Here is a 19,412-nt window from a genome sequence, read left to right on the forward strand (position 1 = left end):
TCGTTTAAGCTACTCATTAGTTACAACTGATTAAGGCAGAGCCTGCAATTTAATTAAGGCCAGGGAAAGTCCAATTCATGACTGAAATTAATAAGATTTTTGTCTTTTTTGTAAAAAAGTGTCATTTTTCAGAAAATAACCCCAAAATGCTTATTTTTTATGTAATACGAAATGGCAACAGTCAAAGTATATTTTCGTTACTTCAGATTTTAAAGAAAGCGCAAAAGTTGATGGAAACTTTTGAAGCAAAATTTGATATCGTGAATTTTTAGGATAATTTTTATTAAGTTCTGTTCTTCATGACGGGGATTGTTGCTATAAAATTCCTGAAACTGGTTGATTAAGTATCTGCTCCAGAATGGTTTTGTCCGAGAGAGGAGTTCAAGATATTAGAAGTGGTAGGAGATCCAGAGCTGCGAGTCCTAATAGTCATAATTCGGATGAAAGTAGTAACACTGATGAATCTGAATATTGTAAGTATGGCATTTTAAAGACTTACATCGTTTTGAGTAACATAATAAATCTTGTAGCTAAATTTAATGATGTCCTACTAAATCTACGTATGCCTCCGCTCTAAGAATATTAGTAACCTTGGAGAACAACCAATTTATATTCTGTCTACATTAACGTCTGTGGTATGTTTATAATAATCTGCTAGTTTAGCAAGTATTAAATTTTTTCTCTATTTGAGGCTGTTAATTTCATTAGCATACTATGTAATTATAATTATACGGAGGCTTCAAATAGTAAGTTCCAAAAATAAGTTCTAAACACTTGCGGCCATCATACCACATATATTTAAAGCTGTCATATGTCTCAATGCTTTTTCTTGCTATAGGTCAAAAGTAAGTTAAATGACATTTTTTAAAATTAAATCGCTAATTAAGTTTACCAATTTAAAAATTTCTAGTCTTATTATCCCCCTACAAACCTGTTACTGAACTAGAGTGGTAATTTAAAAGCACGAAAAATATCCCCTTGTTTTTTATAAGTGTTAGAATGAATAGTAACAGAGAGTAGTGTGAATGTTATTGTTTTTAAAATTTGTTTTATTTGAACTTCAAATAATATATTTTTTTTGGTCGAATACCGATTGATGTAAAAATGAATGTTCAATAATTTATAAAAGTAAATTTTCTTGATTAAATTAGAAGTATTTCATAAAATTTGAAAAATACTGCAAAAAATATATAAATAATTATAACACATGTATTTTACCTATATCTCGAATTTTGATTAGTTAAATTTAATTGTTCTTAATATTCATTAACAACTATTATATGGTATAGATTCATATTCAAATGTGCGCTTGAAGAGAATAGAAAAATAACAAAAAGTTTATTTGAATGGTAGGTATAATTTGCTCATTTTCATTGAACTGTTATAAATCCTAGCTTGTCTCATAGTGCTAGTAGTGGTTTTAGTAGTTCTAGAATCCTTTGAGGTGTGCAAAATATTGATCAGCAGATTCAAACTTTGATGTAAGAAACAAACCATGATAATTGTAATAAAAAATGAGTAAAATAGTAATTACTACTGTGAAGGGAGAACACTTCTGTATGTCTAAATAACTTACCTGTGTCTAAATAACGTACCTATGTCTAAATATCCATCTTCTGGTTAGTGGCACAAAAGGAGCTAAAAATAATAGATTATAAAAAAAAAATGCGACAGGGGGCCGATTAAAAGGGTATCTTAACTCCTGGTCACTTATGGGCAAACAATTACATTTTATTTTAAAAACTATTGTGCTATTTCAAAACTCTTTTGGCACCTTAGCTATTATGGTTGGCACAAACAGGTACTAATGTGGAATTCCCTCGTGAATGATTTGTAGATTTAAAAAAAAAAAAAATTATTTTTTTGATGTGAGCGCATTATATGAATACATTACAAAATGAATCTTCAATCTCTATAAGTTAAGTCTTTTTTTTTCTTCCTCGTTAAATACATTTTTGAGGGATTGTAAGAGAAGGTTTTCATTAGGGCTAATTTTAAACAATAAAAAAATATGTTTGTGATGTTATTCCAAAAAGTTTTTTTACTGTATAATATCAGCTTTGTATCTTTACAAAGCTTTACACTGCTTTGTAATTTAAAATTCTGGGCAATTTTCCCACATAAAAAATTCATGCGGTTGTTTGAATGAATAATAAATCTATAACTAGTTGATATCTTTATAATTGTTATTTTTTTCTAGCTATGAAAGTTGGTGATGAATATCAAGCTTCAATTCCAGCATTGATTTCATCTGGTATGCTTATTTTATCTTTTGTTTTGCTAAATTTTAGTTGAAAAATATAAGAAAAGAAGAAAATGAAGTCAACTTGTAAAATATTTTCATTAAATAAAAATCAACTAATAAAATAATAATAAAAAAATAAATACTTGATTAGAAAATTAAAGTAGTTAATTAAAAAATTTAAATTGTGTATTAAATAATTAAAATTGTATATTAAATAATTAAAATTGTATATTAAATAATTAATATTGTAAATGGATGGATGTCAGCTGTTGAGACCTGTAAGTCTCTTTTATCCAAATATAAAGTTGTTTTAAAAATATGACTGTATTATCAAATTTGCTATCTGTAAATATTATAATGATAACAATATCAATATAAAATCAACTCATGAATTGTTTTTATTCAATAAAAATCAACTAACAAAAAATTCTTTTAATTTAATAAAAATTCAGTCAAAATTGAAATTATTAATTAAATAATTAAAATCGTACTTCGAATTGAGCTTGCAAGTCTTTTGCATACATTTTTCTGGTGTTGAATTGTTTAATAAAGAAGCTTTTTGTAGAATTGTTAAGTGTAACGAAAAATCATGGTTAAAAAGAGATTTTTTTTTCCCTTCAAAAAGGATTCAAAAGGATAAGATTTAAAAAAAAAAGAAAAAAAAAAAAAAAAAAAAANAAAAAAAAAAAAAAAAAAAAAAAAAAAACAGTTTAACTTTTGATCTAAATGTGTTTTATTATTGCATTTTTTGAATAATTTTATAAACTCTAAACATTGAGATGATGATGATGGCCTGTATTATTTATAGAATTTTTAGAGACATTATGACTTGACTTTAAATTTACTCAAATTATTTCATAATTATATTTTAGCAGAAGAGAATAATACGTAAGCTTTTTTAAAAAATACACATAACATTTATTCATTTAAAGTACCAAAGACTCTCATTTCTCAAAGATTAAAAAGGTTTTTATGGCAAAATTTACTATATTTATTTTAAGTTTATATGTATTTATGTAAATAATTAATTATTTATAAGACTTTTTTCTATTAAGAAAATCAAGATTGCATTTAAAAAAAAAATGGTTTAGTTTTAATCTAGTTAATTAAAAACAGCTGACTCTGCACAAAATAGATATAAATAAGACATTTTTATTTATTTCAGACATTAATGTAAAAAAGTGAAGAAAAGAACTTTTTTTCTTTCTTACAATCTTAAACACTAATGTGTATGAAGCAAATATGTGTGGCGACCATCTAAGTTGGCTAAGTTATCGTCTTCCAGAAAATAAAAATTCTTCTGTTGTTGGAAATCCTGTTGAACAAAAGATAATGCCTTTTGTTAACTGCTATCCTTTGGATCTTGTGCCAATGAATTCTACATTCAATCAATCAATTAAATGAAATCTATGATGTCACTGATTTTCCATCTTGACAGATTTCATAACGTAACATATGACAGAAAGTGACATTCAGGGTTATCAATGAAGTCAAAAGTTATTGCACTTCATTTTATTTTTTCCTTGCATCTTTCAAAAATTTCTTATGTTAAGGCAACTTGTTGGTTTTTAACTTACTAACTTGTTGGAGTTGAAATGCTAGTCAAAGTTTAGAACTTAGTGTGAGAATATAGAACTAATAAAAGACATATAAATTGATAACTTTATGATATTTCCGGTAAAAACCTAGTTTTATAATGTCTCAAAAAAAAACTTATTTCCCTGGTAAAAAAACTCAGCATTGCTCACAATAAGACTTTCATATCTCAAATTGGCAGATTTTGTTGTTTAGATTTTTCATTTAGCAATCTAGTAATTAGTCCAGCAATGAATTCTTTAAAAAAAAAAAATTATGATAAACGAAAAGTTGTAATAAAATCTAGTTTGATTGTAATTATCAGTTGTATTTACGTATGGAGTGCTTTTAGTTTCATTTTATTATGATACATAATGATCCAATTAGGTAAGTTAAAATTATTAAGCTTTTCATTTGTTTTATTATGATTTTAGGGCCGTGTCCTACTACAGAAGTGGAAAATGCCTTATTGGTATGGGCGCCATGTACAACTATTGATGACGAACGATGTAAGTTAGTTTTCTGAAATAGATAAGCTTTTAAATTACTTTGCTCACTCTTAAGTTTCGGATATTAATGTATTGAAATTTTTTTTAAAACTATTATTATTCTGATTGTATTCAGTTTAAAAAGTAGTTGCTATCAGTCCATTTCATGTTATTGGGTTCAATTATCAAAATCTGGGCTGAGAATATGATTACACAGTATTTTTTTCTGATTACAAAATCCAAATGGTTAATGTCTTATTTTAAACCATATGCAAAAGCATATAGAGAAAGTAACTCAAAGCATAAACCAATGCATGACTGCCTTGATTTAACCATGTATTACTGTTGAACTCTCTCATAACGAACGAAAAGGGGCCACACTATTTTTTTGTTTGTTTTCCAAGTACTCGTAAAATACATGCTTTCGTAAAAAAATCATAAAAGTTCATTTATACTTCCTAAATTATAATTATAGTACTTTATTTATTTTTCTTATTTCTGTACAATACGAGAGAAGTTAGATAATTTGCTTTGAACTGTTTTATTGTCTTTTTTTTGTTATAGTTCTTTGATTAAGACTCATTATCAAAATAATATTGTCATTTGCACTCCTGCTTTCAAAAAAAGATCCTGTGTTCGTTTGATTTGTCATTCATCACTAACTTTCAGTTGTCTTTGGAATGCTGAACAAATTTTTCTATGAACAAGAGAGGTGGAATCTATCTATATTCCACCTATTCTGGAATATAAATCTATATTCCACCTATCTACATTCTATATTTGAGCAAGAGAGGGGGAAGTAAGTAGAAATTTTATAAATTGCAAACATATTGTTTGCTAAAACCAGGATTCGCTCATTAAATATGACCTATTCTCTAATAGATTTAATGTATCAAACAAGTATTTCCAGTATTTTCATCAAATTCAGTTTCTTGTTAAATCAGTGCCCTTTATAAGAGAGTTCAACTTTATTATATATTATTATAATTTAGTATATGTCTTTATGTAAATAATTCTTAAAGCAGTATTGATTTATTTGAAATGTTGTACAAAATAAGATACTTTGCAATTAATTATGAAATTTAATTGTTTTCTGTAAAAAAAATAGCTGTATTATTTTTGTTAATGTGTTTATTTATGTTATGGCTAATAAAGTCTGCTGTCTTGTTTTATATTAGAAAATTAGTATTTATGTTTTTTATTGCATTATTCAACAGATACTTTTGTCTATCTCATTAGTATCAGTAACCTTTTTTTTTACAGTCTTAATAGTTTTGAAAAAACCGTAGTAAAACATTTTTTTTTACTGAAAATAATGACATTGCTTATGAATTTTATTTCTTTAAATAAGGAAAAGAAAATTAACTTTAACTGTTTGTAAAATACAAATAAAGGGTAACAAATTTTTTAAAATAGGATTCTTCATGCACAGTGGAATGTCCCATATCCACAGTCGTCGGGACTTCGATTAGTCCGGAAAATAGTTTTTCTGGAGAATAGGTCTTTAAGGTTAACAAATATCAAAACATCTTTATTCAATAAAAAGTAACAAAAAGACGGTAATTAATGTCAATTCCAATCAACAACTAATAAATCCACATGGTTGCGCTATTTTTGCAATTTTTGTTACAGATTTCCACACGGTTTTTAGAATCTCAATATTTTAATATGCCAAAATAAAATATATCGCAAATTCCACAGTGAATCCAAATGGCTTTGAAGATCGTTTTTCGGTAGTTATAAAAACGAATTTTGGCTTGGGGTTTTATAATTTCAATGTTTTAATAAGATATTATTTCCTTCAGCAAACTTTGAATTACGCATTTCACACTCAATTATTAATGATTCACCTGCATTCCCGCATGGATTTACGATTGCATTTTTGTCAGTTATTTTTACAGATATAGCTTTTTAATGATACATTATTATATATGGAAAATTTCGAATCTCACATTTATAGGATTACTTTTTGATGCACTCTCTTAGTGACAATTTTATTGTCTACCTGGTTTTGTCGGTTGCATTTTCAACAGTTTGGAATTTCCACATAGTTTTTAAAATTTTAATTTCATTTTTAATCTAAAATTACGGTCCTTAAATTATAGATTATCAGATTATAATGGACATTGGGTTAAAAGCAAACAAAAATTAGAAGTCTGGTAAAAATCATAAAGAAGCGGAAAAGTGGAGGATTCTCTTCGCTGCATGCTATTTTTTTAACAGGTCGCTATTGTCAAAATGTTTTTTACTTATTTATTTTGAAAAAGGAACTAAGATTTATTTATTTTGATTGTTATAAAGTATCCAAGAAAGAGACCCTTCTAGTAAACAGATGTGCAGATATGGGAATTTACTGTATTTTAATGTCATATGGCCAATGTCTTTAGTTTAACTTTTGTTCAGATAACTTCTAAATAGTAACTCTTTAAAAAAATGTCTTTTTTTTTTAATTAATCAGATCATAAATGATTTCTTAACTATAGCTCATTTTTTGTTTTAATTAATTAATCTATGAATTTTTCTTAATTTGTAAGTGGTAAAAAGTCATAGTTGAATTCAATGCTATAATGTTTAGTAATTTACTATCATACTGACTGATTGATTCTCTTTTTTTTTTAGTAGATAAATATATCAATGAAGCTAAAGAAAAATGTGGCTATAATGTGGAACAGGTATGCTTCACTATTTAACATGATTCCCCCCCCCCCCCCCNTTCCCCCCCCCCCATAAAAGTGCTTTTAATTCTTCAGAAGTTAAACTACATGTCTATTCTAGCTATGATCTGTGGAAAAGTTTTGTATGGTTTAGATGATTGTCTATTAATGTGTATTTCTGTGTAAATGATGCAGTGTCAAAACAGAACAAAAATAATTTTGACTAAGACATTTTACTTTTTTTTCCAGGAGCTTGATTGCCATATTCATTTTAAGAAGATGAGATCTTTTTTTTAATATTTAAAAATTTTTTTTCTCAATAAAATAGCTGTAGGTGGTATTCTTTAATATTTAGAATGGATCTTTTTTAATATTGGGGTTAAAGGTAGATTTTTAAATTTTATTTGTGGAAATAATTTTTTTGTCATCTAATTAAATCTTCAACTTGCATTCTCACAGTTGCAAAATAACAAATATAAAAAATCACACATATAACCTGTAACTGAGTAAATGTAAATTTTTTTAATTAGGCAGGGATTATTTTTTAAAATTGTTTTTTTCCTTCTTTTTTACTGGGTTTGGAGGTAATATACTTGCTATTCCACTCAAAATGGTGGTTTTTTCTTAATGTTAGATTTACATTCCTTTTTTGTCTGTATTATTTTTGTTTTGTTTTGTTTTACGAAAGGGGAATTATTCAGCCTTCATTAAGATGTAAATCTTTGTTCATGGAATTAAACATTTGCTGCTAAAAGTTAACACATTTCTGATCACTAAAATCACAGATAATTTTTTTTTAACAGTAAACATTTCTTAGAAATTATAGAACTGCAAATAAAAAGGAAAATATTATATTTTATTTTACTACCTACATTGCAAGTTTCTTGATTTTTATTAAATTTTAAGCGTGTATTTTTATTTCTGTTTTTTTTTTCCTTAGGCTCTTGGCATGTTGTTTTGGCACAAATATGATTTAGAAAAAGCAACCGCAGATCTCCAAAACTATACACCTCTTCCTGATGAATGGACTGTGGAAGACAAGGTTCATTTTGAGCAGGGCTTTCAATATCATGGAAAAAATTTCAATAGAATAAAGCAAATGGTAATAATATAATTTTTTTTTTTTAAAGAAAGTAATTGAAATTTTTTTTAAAAATATATTATTCTATGGATAATTTTTTTCAAAATATCTAATAATTTTTTTGATAATGTTTCACCATTCTACATGGTTCTTTTATTTGTAGCTGCCAGATAAGCCTCTCTCCAGTTTAATAAAGTATTATTACCTCTGGAAGAAAACCAGATCTCGCACGAGTTTAATGGATCGACAAGTACGCAAACTAGGTGCTCAAAAAGATGAAGGAAGGTATGTTTACTACATTCATAAGGTTTTTTTTGCTAAAAAGTTAATTATTTGGTCTTTTAAAATTATGGCAAAATGTTCAGTGATTTTTTGTGTTTTTGCTAAATTAAAAATTAATTTTCTGTATTATTTATTTTATATTTTGGGCTAAAATGACATAACTTTGTAATTTTTTCAGTGGTTCTGAAGCACCCTCAGACAATGAAAGTGATATGGATCAGGACAAAGATAATGTATGATTTTTTTATTATCAATTTGTCTCTGGGTGTGTTATAAAATTTATATTGTTATATTTGACCTTTTTTTCTTTTTTTTTTAGAAAGCTGAATCTTCCGGTAAAGGAAATTGTGCTAATTGCTTTGTGTCAGCTCAAGTGTATAATACTGCAAAAGGACTATTGTGCCAAGCTTGTATGCAGTATTTCAAGTGAGTGTAATAACACTGTTGTTGTATTCATTTTGGGAGACATACAACCTGCTTCCAGAGATTTAATACCTTAATATAAATACATCGTTTTTCTTCATTTCAAAAATACTTGATTATACTTTCATCTACTTTATGATGTCTGGCTTTTAATACAAGGCCCAGTGATATAACACTGAACAACATAAAAAATGTCTTTTAGGTGAAAATGTTTTTCTTCTAAATTTTTGACTAAAAGTAACAATTTCTGTATTTATTTATTTATTTATTTTTGTTTTCCGGGTATCATTTTCTCAGACATCCTTCTTTTAACTTGGCCACTTGATGCATTTTAAAAGCACATAAATACAACTTACTGTCAAAGGAAAGGTGATCTTATTGACCGAGGGACTGTTGCCAATTTAGCAAATTAGGTGATAATTTTTCGAAAAAAGCTTTATTTATCTTCTCAAAATTTTTAAGGCTCTTGGAAAGCAAGGTATTATAAAATTTAGTATAAGCTTAAAGTAATTTTTCTCCTACAAAACTTTACACAATGGGTTATTTTGATATATGAATCAAACCACATTTGCAGCAAAAAAACCTTATTTACTTTTTGGAGGTTTTGAGGCTCTAGATGCATTAGAAAGCAAGATGCTTCACAACTTTTCTCCTACTAAAGCAATGCATGATAGACCACATTAGTTTTGATATGTGAATCAAACACCCTTTGTTTGAAATCACACAGCTTCATCTAAAATCAAAAGGGGAAAAAAAAGTGTTCAAATTTATTGTACAGTGATAATTGATAAATTTTTTGAAAAACTGATCTCTCTAAATGTTGAGAAACCTTATTTCATGATTTGATGAACAACTTGTACAGTTGACTATTTCTCTTTCTATCTTTATTTTTTATTTCAAGTTAGGTAGGTATGCTTTTACCTGGTATGTTAAACCGCTGCTGCAGGGATTCATAATTTTTATTTTCTGTTTTATCTTTTAAACATGTAGAATTTTTTTTATTTCAAATTTTTTTAGTTTAGGTGGTGTGATAATGTTTATATTCAGGTTTTCTTTTTTAAAAATTCTTTTAGGCGGACTGGCACACTTCGTAGTTCTGGTACAATGAGAACAACATCTCGTCACAATCCAGCCAGAAGTAAGAAAAAGCCACCACGTGGTATGCATTTGAATTATGATGATTTAGTTGCTATAGTTACTAGCGCTAATGGTGAAGAAGATGCTATCTTACGGAGTATGGATTCTGAAATTATTTCTTTCAAGAGACAGGTAATTTGAAATATTTTTCTGTTTGCAAGCTAATATGTATGTATGTATGGATGGATATATACTGTACGTATGTATGTATGCAACATAAAAAGCTTCAATTCATCTTTTTATTTTATTTCTTTTCTGTAAATTTTTTTCTTTATTTATTATTCAAAATGAAACGATTTCTCACACTTTTAAATTCACATCCTGTCTATTAATCTGTTTTTTGTTCAAGTATGCACTAATTAAAAGACATTTTTCTCTTTGCTTTTTGTGGGAATTGTGCGACCTATTTAATAAAACAATTACAATTACTAAGATTTCCCTGAAACAAGACATTTTGCGGATTTTCTTTGCAAGATTTTCCCTAACTTTTATTAAGGAGCACAATGATTTTGTGTTACTCTCTCTCGTTTCCATCATCACATAATGATTAAATAAAATCAATTTGCTCTTTTTAAAATCCTGTGCCTGTTTGTTCTGCTCACACGACTGCCACCATTATATATTTATACATATATTTGTTGCCAGATAATTATTTTCTCTCACTCTTTTCTAGGTTCAAAATAATAAGCAAATGATATCTCAGCTTAAGCATAAAATGTCAGCTGGTATTGATATGTATCGCCCTCCAGAAGTAAGCATTTTACTCTTATTCTTTTATATTGTTAGCAATACACCTGAATTATTTAAATCTTCAATACCATTAATATCAATTGCAGAGTTGAAAAAAAAAAGAATTTTGGTTTAAAACAGATTTTTTCGGATAAAAATTTTTTTTTTTAAATTTTTTTATTTGAGCCTAAGGTTCCCGCAGCCCAGGGTTCCAGCAGCCTTGAAAAAACCTTAAAAAGTACTTGAATTTCATTTTGATTTTCAAAGGCCCCTAGAAGTTCTTGAAAATGATATTAAATCCTTGAAAAATTCAAAATGACCTTGAAAAGTATCGAAAACTCAGGAAAACAGCCCTAATTCCAGCATTTCTGTGTTTAACTTTTTGACGCACGTAAGTGTGAGAGAATGACTTTCCCGCCTTTCAGATGATGACACGTACTGTTTGATTTTAGGATTTTATGTATGTTTGGCTGATTTTAGGAATTTTAAATATTGGTAACTGCGCCTGATTCTGACAAAATCTCGATTCTTATTCAGGCAATTTTAATATCGATCTTCGTATTAAACTGATTTAAAAGCTATGTGTTGCGATTCGTTTTCGTGTGATTCAAAAATTGTACTTGCAATTCCCATTAAAGCAATTTAAAAAATCTAATATCACGATTTGTACTTAAGCGTTTTTAAACCCCAATATCGCAATTAGTTTTCCGCAAGTTTAAAATCCTATGTCGCTATTCGTATTCACGCATTTTGCAATATCAAACATCGATGTTGCAATATCAAACATCGAAGTTGTAATATCAAACATCGATTTTCGTATTTATACTCTATTTGAAAACTACTCGTTACGATTCGTGTTCATGCGACCATGTCAAGTGCATATGATCGACGCTACTGAAAAAAAATTAATTCAAGTATGAGTGGTTAATTAACTCAGTCAAAGTGACCAAAATTGTTAGTAAGAATCTATCAGAAGATATTGAGGTGAAAGTTGGCAACTGATTCAATTTAAAATGGTTGACCCGTAATAAATTTAAAATGATAATTAAGCCGCAACATCCAATAATTGATTAATTTTCCTTAATAGAAAAGTGGTCAAAATTTCAAAATTATATTTAATACAAAATTATATTTCACTGTCGAAATGCTTCTGCTACTTTAAATATTAAAAAAAAATCTCCCGGCAGAGTTTTTAAATATCTAATTGATATCACAGTATTATATAGAACATCCCCCCCGTCCTGCCCGAATTTTTGCTTATTCAGAGGTTGTATACCTAGCTTAAAATAGGCCTTGTGCAAAATTCAAGTCTGACGTTTTTATGAATCATGAATTTTATTCTTGACTTGATGCCAATCACCCTTGCTTTTTTTGTACTTAGATCACTTTCCGAAATCTAGAAAACAATGGAAGTCTTATTTTTCAGTACTGCTATTATCGTCACCTAACTATTATCGTCAAAACATTTTAGCTTAAAATGTAAAATTTTAGTCTATCTTTTACTAAAATTTAAGTCCTTGAGAATTTTATAATAAGTCTTAAAAAGTCCTTGAATTTTATTTCTTAAGTAGGGCATGAACCCTGTTATACTCAAAATTAAAAATGTTTAAGTCGTTATAAGTATATAAGCCATCATAAGTATATTCATAAAATTTTTCAGCTATTAATTAATGTTATCAATAATCAAGTAAAGTATATCTACTTTCATCCCATAGATATACTAACATAACAAAAAAGAATAACTGAAGATTTTGAATGTGCTAATACATTACTTAACATTTCAACTTAGCATGCAAATAAAAATTTAATATTAAAATATTATATCAGTAATGTGCAAAAGAATGAGTTCCCCTTTGTCNATGAGCAATTAAACTCAATATAAAAAAGATTTTTATGGGAAAATTTATTATTTTTTCGGTTATATTTAAACTAACAATATTTATGTAAACAATAGAAGCTTAAGTTGAAAGAATTTTCCTCTTAAAAAGACTTATAAGAAGACATATAAGACTTAAAAAGACTTTTAAGAAGAAAACACTTGGTTTAATCCACATTTTGAATCCGCCAACCCTGATTAAATCGTTTTTAATTTAGGCTGTTAGTTTTTAATTTCATATTTTAATACTGCTGGTCATGTAGCCGATGAGGAAGCTATTGGCCATGGTTTGAATCCCGCTCAGGGTCTGGATGTCTTTCTCTGTCCTTTGTTGTGTGAATGTGGCACACCTATGAGTTATCTTTGTCAGTATGTCGTGGTTAATGTTGCTTGTTTCTGTGACTTAAGTTCACAGATGCCTACCAGATAACATTAAATAAGCAGTTCATGCTCATTAGAGGCATCAGTACCAGTCATTAGAAGAAGGAAAAACTAATTTTATTATTTCTTATTAGGGCCTCTGTTTCCATGGTAAACTATTGCAAAATAGCATACATTCTATTGAAAAACATATATAAGGATTCTCATTTGTATTGCATTGCATTAGTTAGAATTGATGTAACATTATTTCTTATTAAGATTAAATAATAGTCTTCAAGAGGCATATAAGTTATGAAATGTTTAAACTAGGTATAATATCGCATGTAATTTTCTTTATTTTGCAGTTAGCGACAAAAAGAAGCGCTATTTTCAAGTCATTATTCCTTAAAGAAAATAAGTATTTTTACAAGCTTTCTAAATCAAGGAGATGAACAATTGCTGTTTTCAAAATTTAAAGTCTTATAAGTTTAATTTACTTTCTGGACTAAAAACAAGAGTCTGTTGTTAATTTAATGTCAAAATTTTTTGCTTTGTATGCATTTGTTTATTAATAAAGCTTCTTTCAATAAATTTTTATTTATTTTTAGGTTAATTAAGTTTTGATAAATTATTTTTAGCAGTAATTGTGCATAATTAGTTATATGTACTTAAAAAATTACGAGCATCAGACTTTAGAATCATGGCACGGATATTAGAGTGTTCGTCACCTAATATGGTGACTCAGGCTCAAATTCCAGTGGTGGCTGTTTGATAAGAATTTTGCTCCTGGCTTGTACAGACTACAGTGCTGACATAAAATATTTTTAGTGATAGACTAATCATAGGTTAGAAGACCTTTGCCATCAGACTAAACATGAGAAATTTTTGTGGATTTCTTCTCATGGTTTTGAATCCCCTTGCCAGAGTAACTGTGTGTGTGTGGGGGGGGGTTCATGGAATTCTACTCCATGCATTGCAAATGCGAGTTAGTCCCATAAAAAATACTTCCACAAAGGCTAGTTTAGTCTTAATACTTGATCCAGGAGTTCCCCTTTTTTCAGGGTTGGGTTCAAAATTACAGGGCTACAAAGTTGAGCATTGATAGTTGTAAATTCAGAATTGGCTTGGCTTAGTTAGGTTTTATGTAATGAACAATATTTATTACCTTGCAATGATTAACATGTTTTTTGATAACCTAGGCTTAAATAAGTCTTTAAAATTAAATTACACCAAGATTCCATATGCTAATTACTATCAATAGCATACTAACTACTATAAATATTTAAAAAACCTATTTAAGCTTTATTATAAATTGAAAAAAGAAATCTATTTATCATTGAAACTGATATGATGGCTTTATCAGTAAAAAAAACTTGTATATTGTTGGAATATTACTTAATTTTAAACTTAATTGTATTATATAGGTAATTTTATACTCTTAAATTAACATTTATTTGAAACTGATGTTTATTGTTTTCATAGAGCAATTCAAAACTATTTTCCTAACTTCGATTTGTAGTAACACATTAAAGAACTAAAATAACTAAGCCTTATATTAATAACTTAAATATGTATGTTTCAGTACTAAATAAAAGTTTTGGGACATATTTTTTTATGTTATTTGACTATTAAATACTGAAACTATTGTCCATTTCTTGTAAGGAATACTTCATCAGAGATATTTTTTTTTCCTTCTCAAAAGAAATATTCAATTAACAAAAGTTTATCTGTCTCATTTATTTAAGGTGTTATTACATTCCAAAGTGGCATAGATAATTTTACATCCCACTGTATTTTATTTCATCAATTATTCTATGTAAATGTCTGATAAGCACTTTTATAACATTTGATCTTTTTAATTTCAGGGTGGAAGTAGAATAAATACTCGTTGGAATAGCGACGAATTGCTACTAGCCGTTCAAGGTTTGGGATTTAATACTTCTAAATAATTACTGTTTATTTTTACAATGGAGGATACACACTCATTATTAAATATTAATTATAGGAATAAGAAAGTATGGAAGAGATTTCAAAGCTGTTGCTGAAGTTGTTGGAAATAAGACAGAAGCGAACATTAAAACATTTTTTGTGAATTACCGTAGGCGATTTAATTTGGATGGTGTATTACAAGAATATGATGCTGAACATGGAACATCTGCTGAAGACTCAGAAGAAAAGGTATTTTACTCTTGTGACCATTCTATTTGATGCTCAGTATAACGAGTATAGCATATTCTGAGATGTCCGCAATTACGACCAATATCCGAGTCACCATCAAAAAGTTTATTAAAGATACAAAAATTGTATATCTATGATGAGTTAAAAGTTATTAACCTTTTCACTGTTACAATAACAATGTTTTTAGGGAAATACATTTTTCCGCTATTTAAGTGAGTAATATTATACGAAAAAGGTTTAAATGGAAGGCATTTTTAGTTATTTCAGATATAAGTGCTGAAAAACAAAAAATGAAAATTGTTTGTGCCTTATAATTTTAAACCCTTATTTTTATAAAGTAGTGTTAATTTAGCTGGTTGTAGCCTCAAAAGAAAGTACTTTAAACTTTTCCAATTTTTAAGACATTCAATTCAAACTTTTTCATTTGTTTCCAAATAAAATTCACTACAAAATTAGTTTTTTTAAAAAAATTTTTTTTCTGCGTAAGCGCAGTTTGAAGGAGCTGCTTTAAATACTCATGTCTTGTGTGGTTTTTAGCGTTTTTTAAAAAAATTTTAAATCTATTAATAATTTTTAATCTATTAAATTGCTCCAAAAATTTTGTTTAATTCCATTGAATATTTTTTAAAAGTTATAGCAAAGAAATGTAAGATAAAAAAATTAGTTTTTCATAAAAATGTCCATATCTCCATAAATATTTACTCNTTTAAATACTCATGTCTTGTGTGGTTTTTAGCATTTTTTTTAAAAATTTTAAATCTATTATTTTGTAATAAGTTTTAAATTGCTCCAAAAATTTTGTTTAATTCCATTGAATATTTTTTAAAAGTTATAGCAAAGAAATGTAAGATAAAAAAATTAGTTTTTCATAAAAATGTCCATATCTCCATAAATATTTACGCTAGGTTTACAAAAAATTATGCAGTTATTAAAAGTAATATAATGATTGAAAATAACAAGTTACTAAAAATAACAGTAATCAATACAAGTTACGAGCCTTTTGTTTGGTTTTTTAGCATAGGGTGTTAAAAAAAACTTTTCTTTTGTCAGTCTCTCAAACCTCTGAAAGTCAGTCTCATCTTATTGCTAAGTATATAAAAAATCGCTTGAAATAATACCTCTATAATCTCTTTAAATATTTCTAGAGAAATTTTAAAAAATGTCAAAAACTGACCATTATTGTAGGGGTAGTTAATTGTTTATTTTTTTTAAAATTAGAATATTTAAAAATCTTAGCCTCTCTTAGTCGCAAATTTGTAAGGTATTTTTCCTGTTCATTGAATAATCAGAGAATCTTGTTTTCTGCAGCAAAGCCACCAGCTAAAAGTTTAGAAAACGGTATATAGGGTTAATATAAATTATTATTAAATAAAATCAAAAATATTATAAATGATATAAAAATTTTAATATATTATGTTACATAATATATTATTTATTATATAATATATTAATATTATAATATTTAAATTTAAAGAAGGAAATAATAGTTTAATGTTTTGTTAAAATTTCCTTTAGATTGAGACTGAGAGTGTTACTTCTGTTGGCAACAATAGCCATCCAAACTCTCCTGGTTGTCCTCCACAAACTGCTCCTCCTCTTCTACATCCACCACAGAGTCCTTCTAATACTTCAAATAATTCTGCTCAACAGAGGTCTTGTCCACCTTCACTTCAACAGGCAAATTCTACGAGGTATTGAAGGAATTCTCTTGAAAAGAAACTTAAGGTTTCAATACTTTTATTTAAGTATTTTTTTATACTTTTAGGGGAAAAGTAAATGGAAATAATCTTTCCAGCTTAGATATACTGAAGTTGATAAGTTCTTTTGATCTCTTAGTTTATATTATTTATCTTTCAAGTCCCATAGGATGCACAAATTCATACCTGCCCATTCTCCTGTTTTTTAACAAAGACTCCTGTATATGACTATCTCCTGTTAACCTGTATATTCTCAAATTTCTCCGTATTTGTTGAATTTTGCCGATTAAATATCTGCTAATGGCAAAATACTTCTCTAATTCCTCAACAAATGGTGCTATTGGCAGTAGTGCACTGTGTGGAGTGTTTATAGTTTAAGTAATTATAAATAATGGTTTAAAAAAATCTAACTAAACTAAGATTTATATACACATTTTTTACTTCGCTAAGTGCTTAAATTGTTTCCAATTTTGAATTTATTTATTATTTTTTATTGACTTACATGATTATGCATTATGTATCAAAACTTTGCTCGTAGCCTAAGAAATACTGGTACTAAAATCTCCGTTATTTTATTTCTCCGATGTTAGCAGGTATGCATATTTTTGCAGAATTACAGCCAGAAAAAGAAATTTGATTTATCTCGGGCTGTAAAAAAGTTGCTGTTAATTAAAATTGTTTCATTTATTACTGCAATAATAACAATTAATTATTGCTACGATAAGAATAATTAATTAGTTATAACATGTTTCTATTTTTTCTCTATTGCAAAATTATTTTATTTTTTTACTACATAAATTACATACATGTATCTAAATAATGTTGGATTAATATTTTTTTAAAGGAAGGTTTCTTTAATTCTTGATATTTCGAATCTGCATTTTTTAATTTATTTTCTTCGAATTTATGAAAAAATTGCAGCATTTTCTTTTGAAAATTCTGTAGTTTCTAAATTGTCTCTGGTTAAGATGTGAAGACCACTAATGAAAGTCTTCGAAATCCACAATTAAGTCCCTAGATCGTAGCAATTGAATTTTAACTTAAATGTGATATTTAGAGTTGAGATTCTTCAAGGACTTATCTCAGATTAATTTGAAGGCGAGAACTGAAACTTTAAAAATACTGTCTAATATGTTAAAGAATTTTTAGATCAAATCTGATTATCCCTTTGATATTAATTTGACGTGTGACTAATGCTACATATAATATGTGTAAGGCAGTCTATGAATAAGCCACTTATCCAAATGTGATATGTATCAAGCTGTTATGAATTGTTTCAAAATAGGTGCCTCCCTTAAATTCTTTTAGGTAACATCACAAAACATAAAAACATCTACCGTAATTTGCAAAATTATTACCATAAGATGCAATTTACATACTATCAATAAAGATATTGTAGTTTTTTCTTAAAACGCTATTTTGAACAATTTGATAATTTGGCTTATTATTATATTATTGGCCTGCCGGCCTGGTGGCCGAGCAGTTAGCGTGCCTGATTGCGAAGCTATTGGCTGCGGGTTCGAATCCCGCTCTGGGCATGGATGTTTCTCTCTCTCTTTGTGCTGTCCTCTGTTGTGTGATGTGTGAATGTGGCCGCCCTATAAACGGGTTTGTGGCGTGGGCAATGTTGCTCGCCTCCGTGACTTTGGCTCACAGGTGCCCACTGGGTAACGCGAAATGAGCAACAATTCTGGCATCTTCATAGGCAAAGATTCAAATTCTGTGCCTGCCATTGGAAAAAAAAATATTATTGGCCCATCAAGCTCTTCATAAGTTGATTGTTTGTGATTGTGAAGTTTATTATTTGCGCAGAACTTTTATTTGGGGGGGGGGGGTTTAANAAGAGTACATTGTTGTAAGCATTCAAAATGTTTTAAGTCTTTAAAAAATATAATATAAAAAAATAAGTTGCATAAATAAAATTAGGTCAGACAAATGGCAGAACTTAATTGGTTTATTTATTTTAAGTTTTCTTGCATGTCAAAGTTGGAAACTGCTTTAATAAAGTCATTCAGTATTTTGTTGCTAATTAGTATATTTATCTTTTAAAAAAACTAGAAAATATTTTTAAGTGCAGTTGTGTACTGTTTAAAAAATGACTAATATATATATAAAATAAAAAATATTATACAGAAACTGTTGTATGCAGAACTATTTTACAACAACAGAACTTTGAATTATTTTAGTTNTTAAACATCAAAATGGGTCCAGGACTTTATAAACACCCTGTATATATAAAATAAAAAATATTATACAGAAACTGTTGTATGCAGAACTATTTTACAACAACAGAACTTTGAATTATTTTAGTTTTTCTTGCATTTCAAAGTTGTAAAATATTTTTTGTTAATTATACTTATAGTATCTTTTAAAATTTTTTTAAAAATACTTATTTACATAGAAATTGGAAAATATGATGAAGTGTTATGGAATTAATTTGTTTCAGAAATAACACCGGCCGTACACTATTACAACAACCACCTCCATTAATATGCCCATCCAACACATATGTTAATGGCACAACAAAAACTACTTTGTCTGGACATGAAAACATGTAATTTTCTGAACTTGTTGGATTAGTTAACACATCTTGATAGTTGTGGATATTATTTTGTTAACATAATGCGAATCACTGTGGATGAACTGCCAGATAAAGGTGTACTACTATGAAAAAGAAAAATCACAAA

The 19,412-nt window shown here is 27.8% G+C and overlaps 1 protein-coding gene across 2 annotated transcripts; it reads left to right on the forward strand.

The window, feature by feature from the left end:
• Positions 1 to 173: 173 nt before the first annotated feature.
• Positions 174 to 19,405, forward strand: LOC107438929 (REST corepressor 3). 2 transcript variants are annotated; one of them, XM_071185529.1, is made up of 14 exons: positions 174 to 473; positions 2,201 to 2,254; positions 4,255 to 4,329; positions 6,928 to 6,980; positions 7,903 to 8,064; positions 8,207 to 8,328; positions 8,504 to 8,558; positions 8,645 to 8,751; positions 9,822 to 10,017; positions 10,559 to 10,636; positions 14,716 to 14,773; positions 14,856 to 15,028; positions 16,544 to 16,753; positions 19,172 to 19,405. In XM_071185529.1, exons 1-13 carry the CDS (start codon positions 359 to 361, stop codon positions 16,724 to 16,726), a joined length of 1,431 nt encoding a protein of 476 aa, XP_071041630.1. In that variant the 5' UTR covers positions 174 to 358; the 3' UTR covers positions 16,727 to 16,753; positions 19,172 to 19,405. The 2 variants fall into 2 exon arrangements, with proteins under 2 accessions (XP_071041630.1, XP_042902485.1); XM_043046551.2 differs by having other exon boundaries at positions 16,544 to 16,719.
• The last annotated feature ends 7 nt before the right edge of the window (positions 19,406 to 19,412 follow it).

This window comes from Parasteatoda tepidariorum, chromosome 9, assembly GCF_043381705.1.
Source record: "Parasteatoda tepidariorum isolate YZ-2023 chromosome 9, CAS_Ptep_4.0, whole genome shotgun sequence".
NCBI lineage: Eukaryota > Metazoa > Arthropoda > Arachnida > Araneae > Theridiidae > Parasteatoda > Parasteatoda tepidariorum.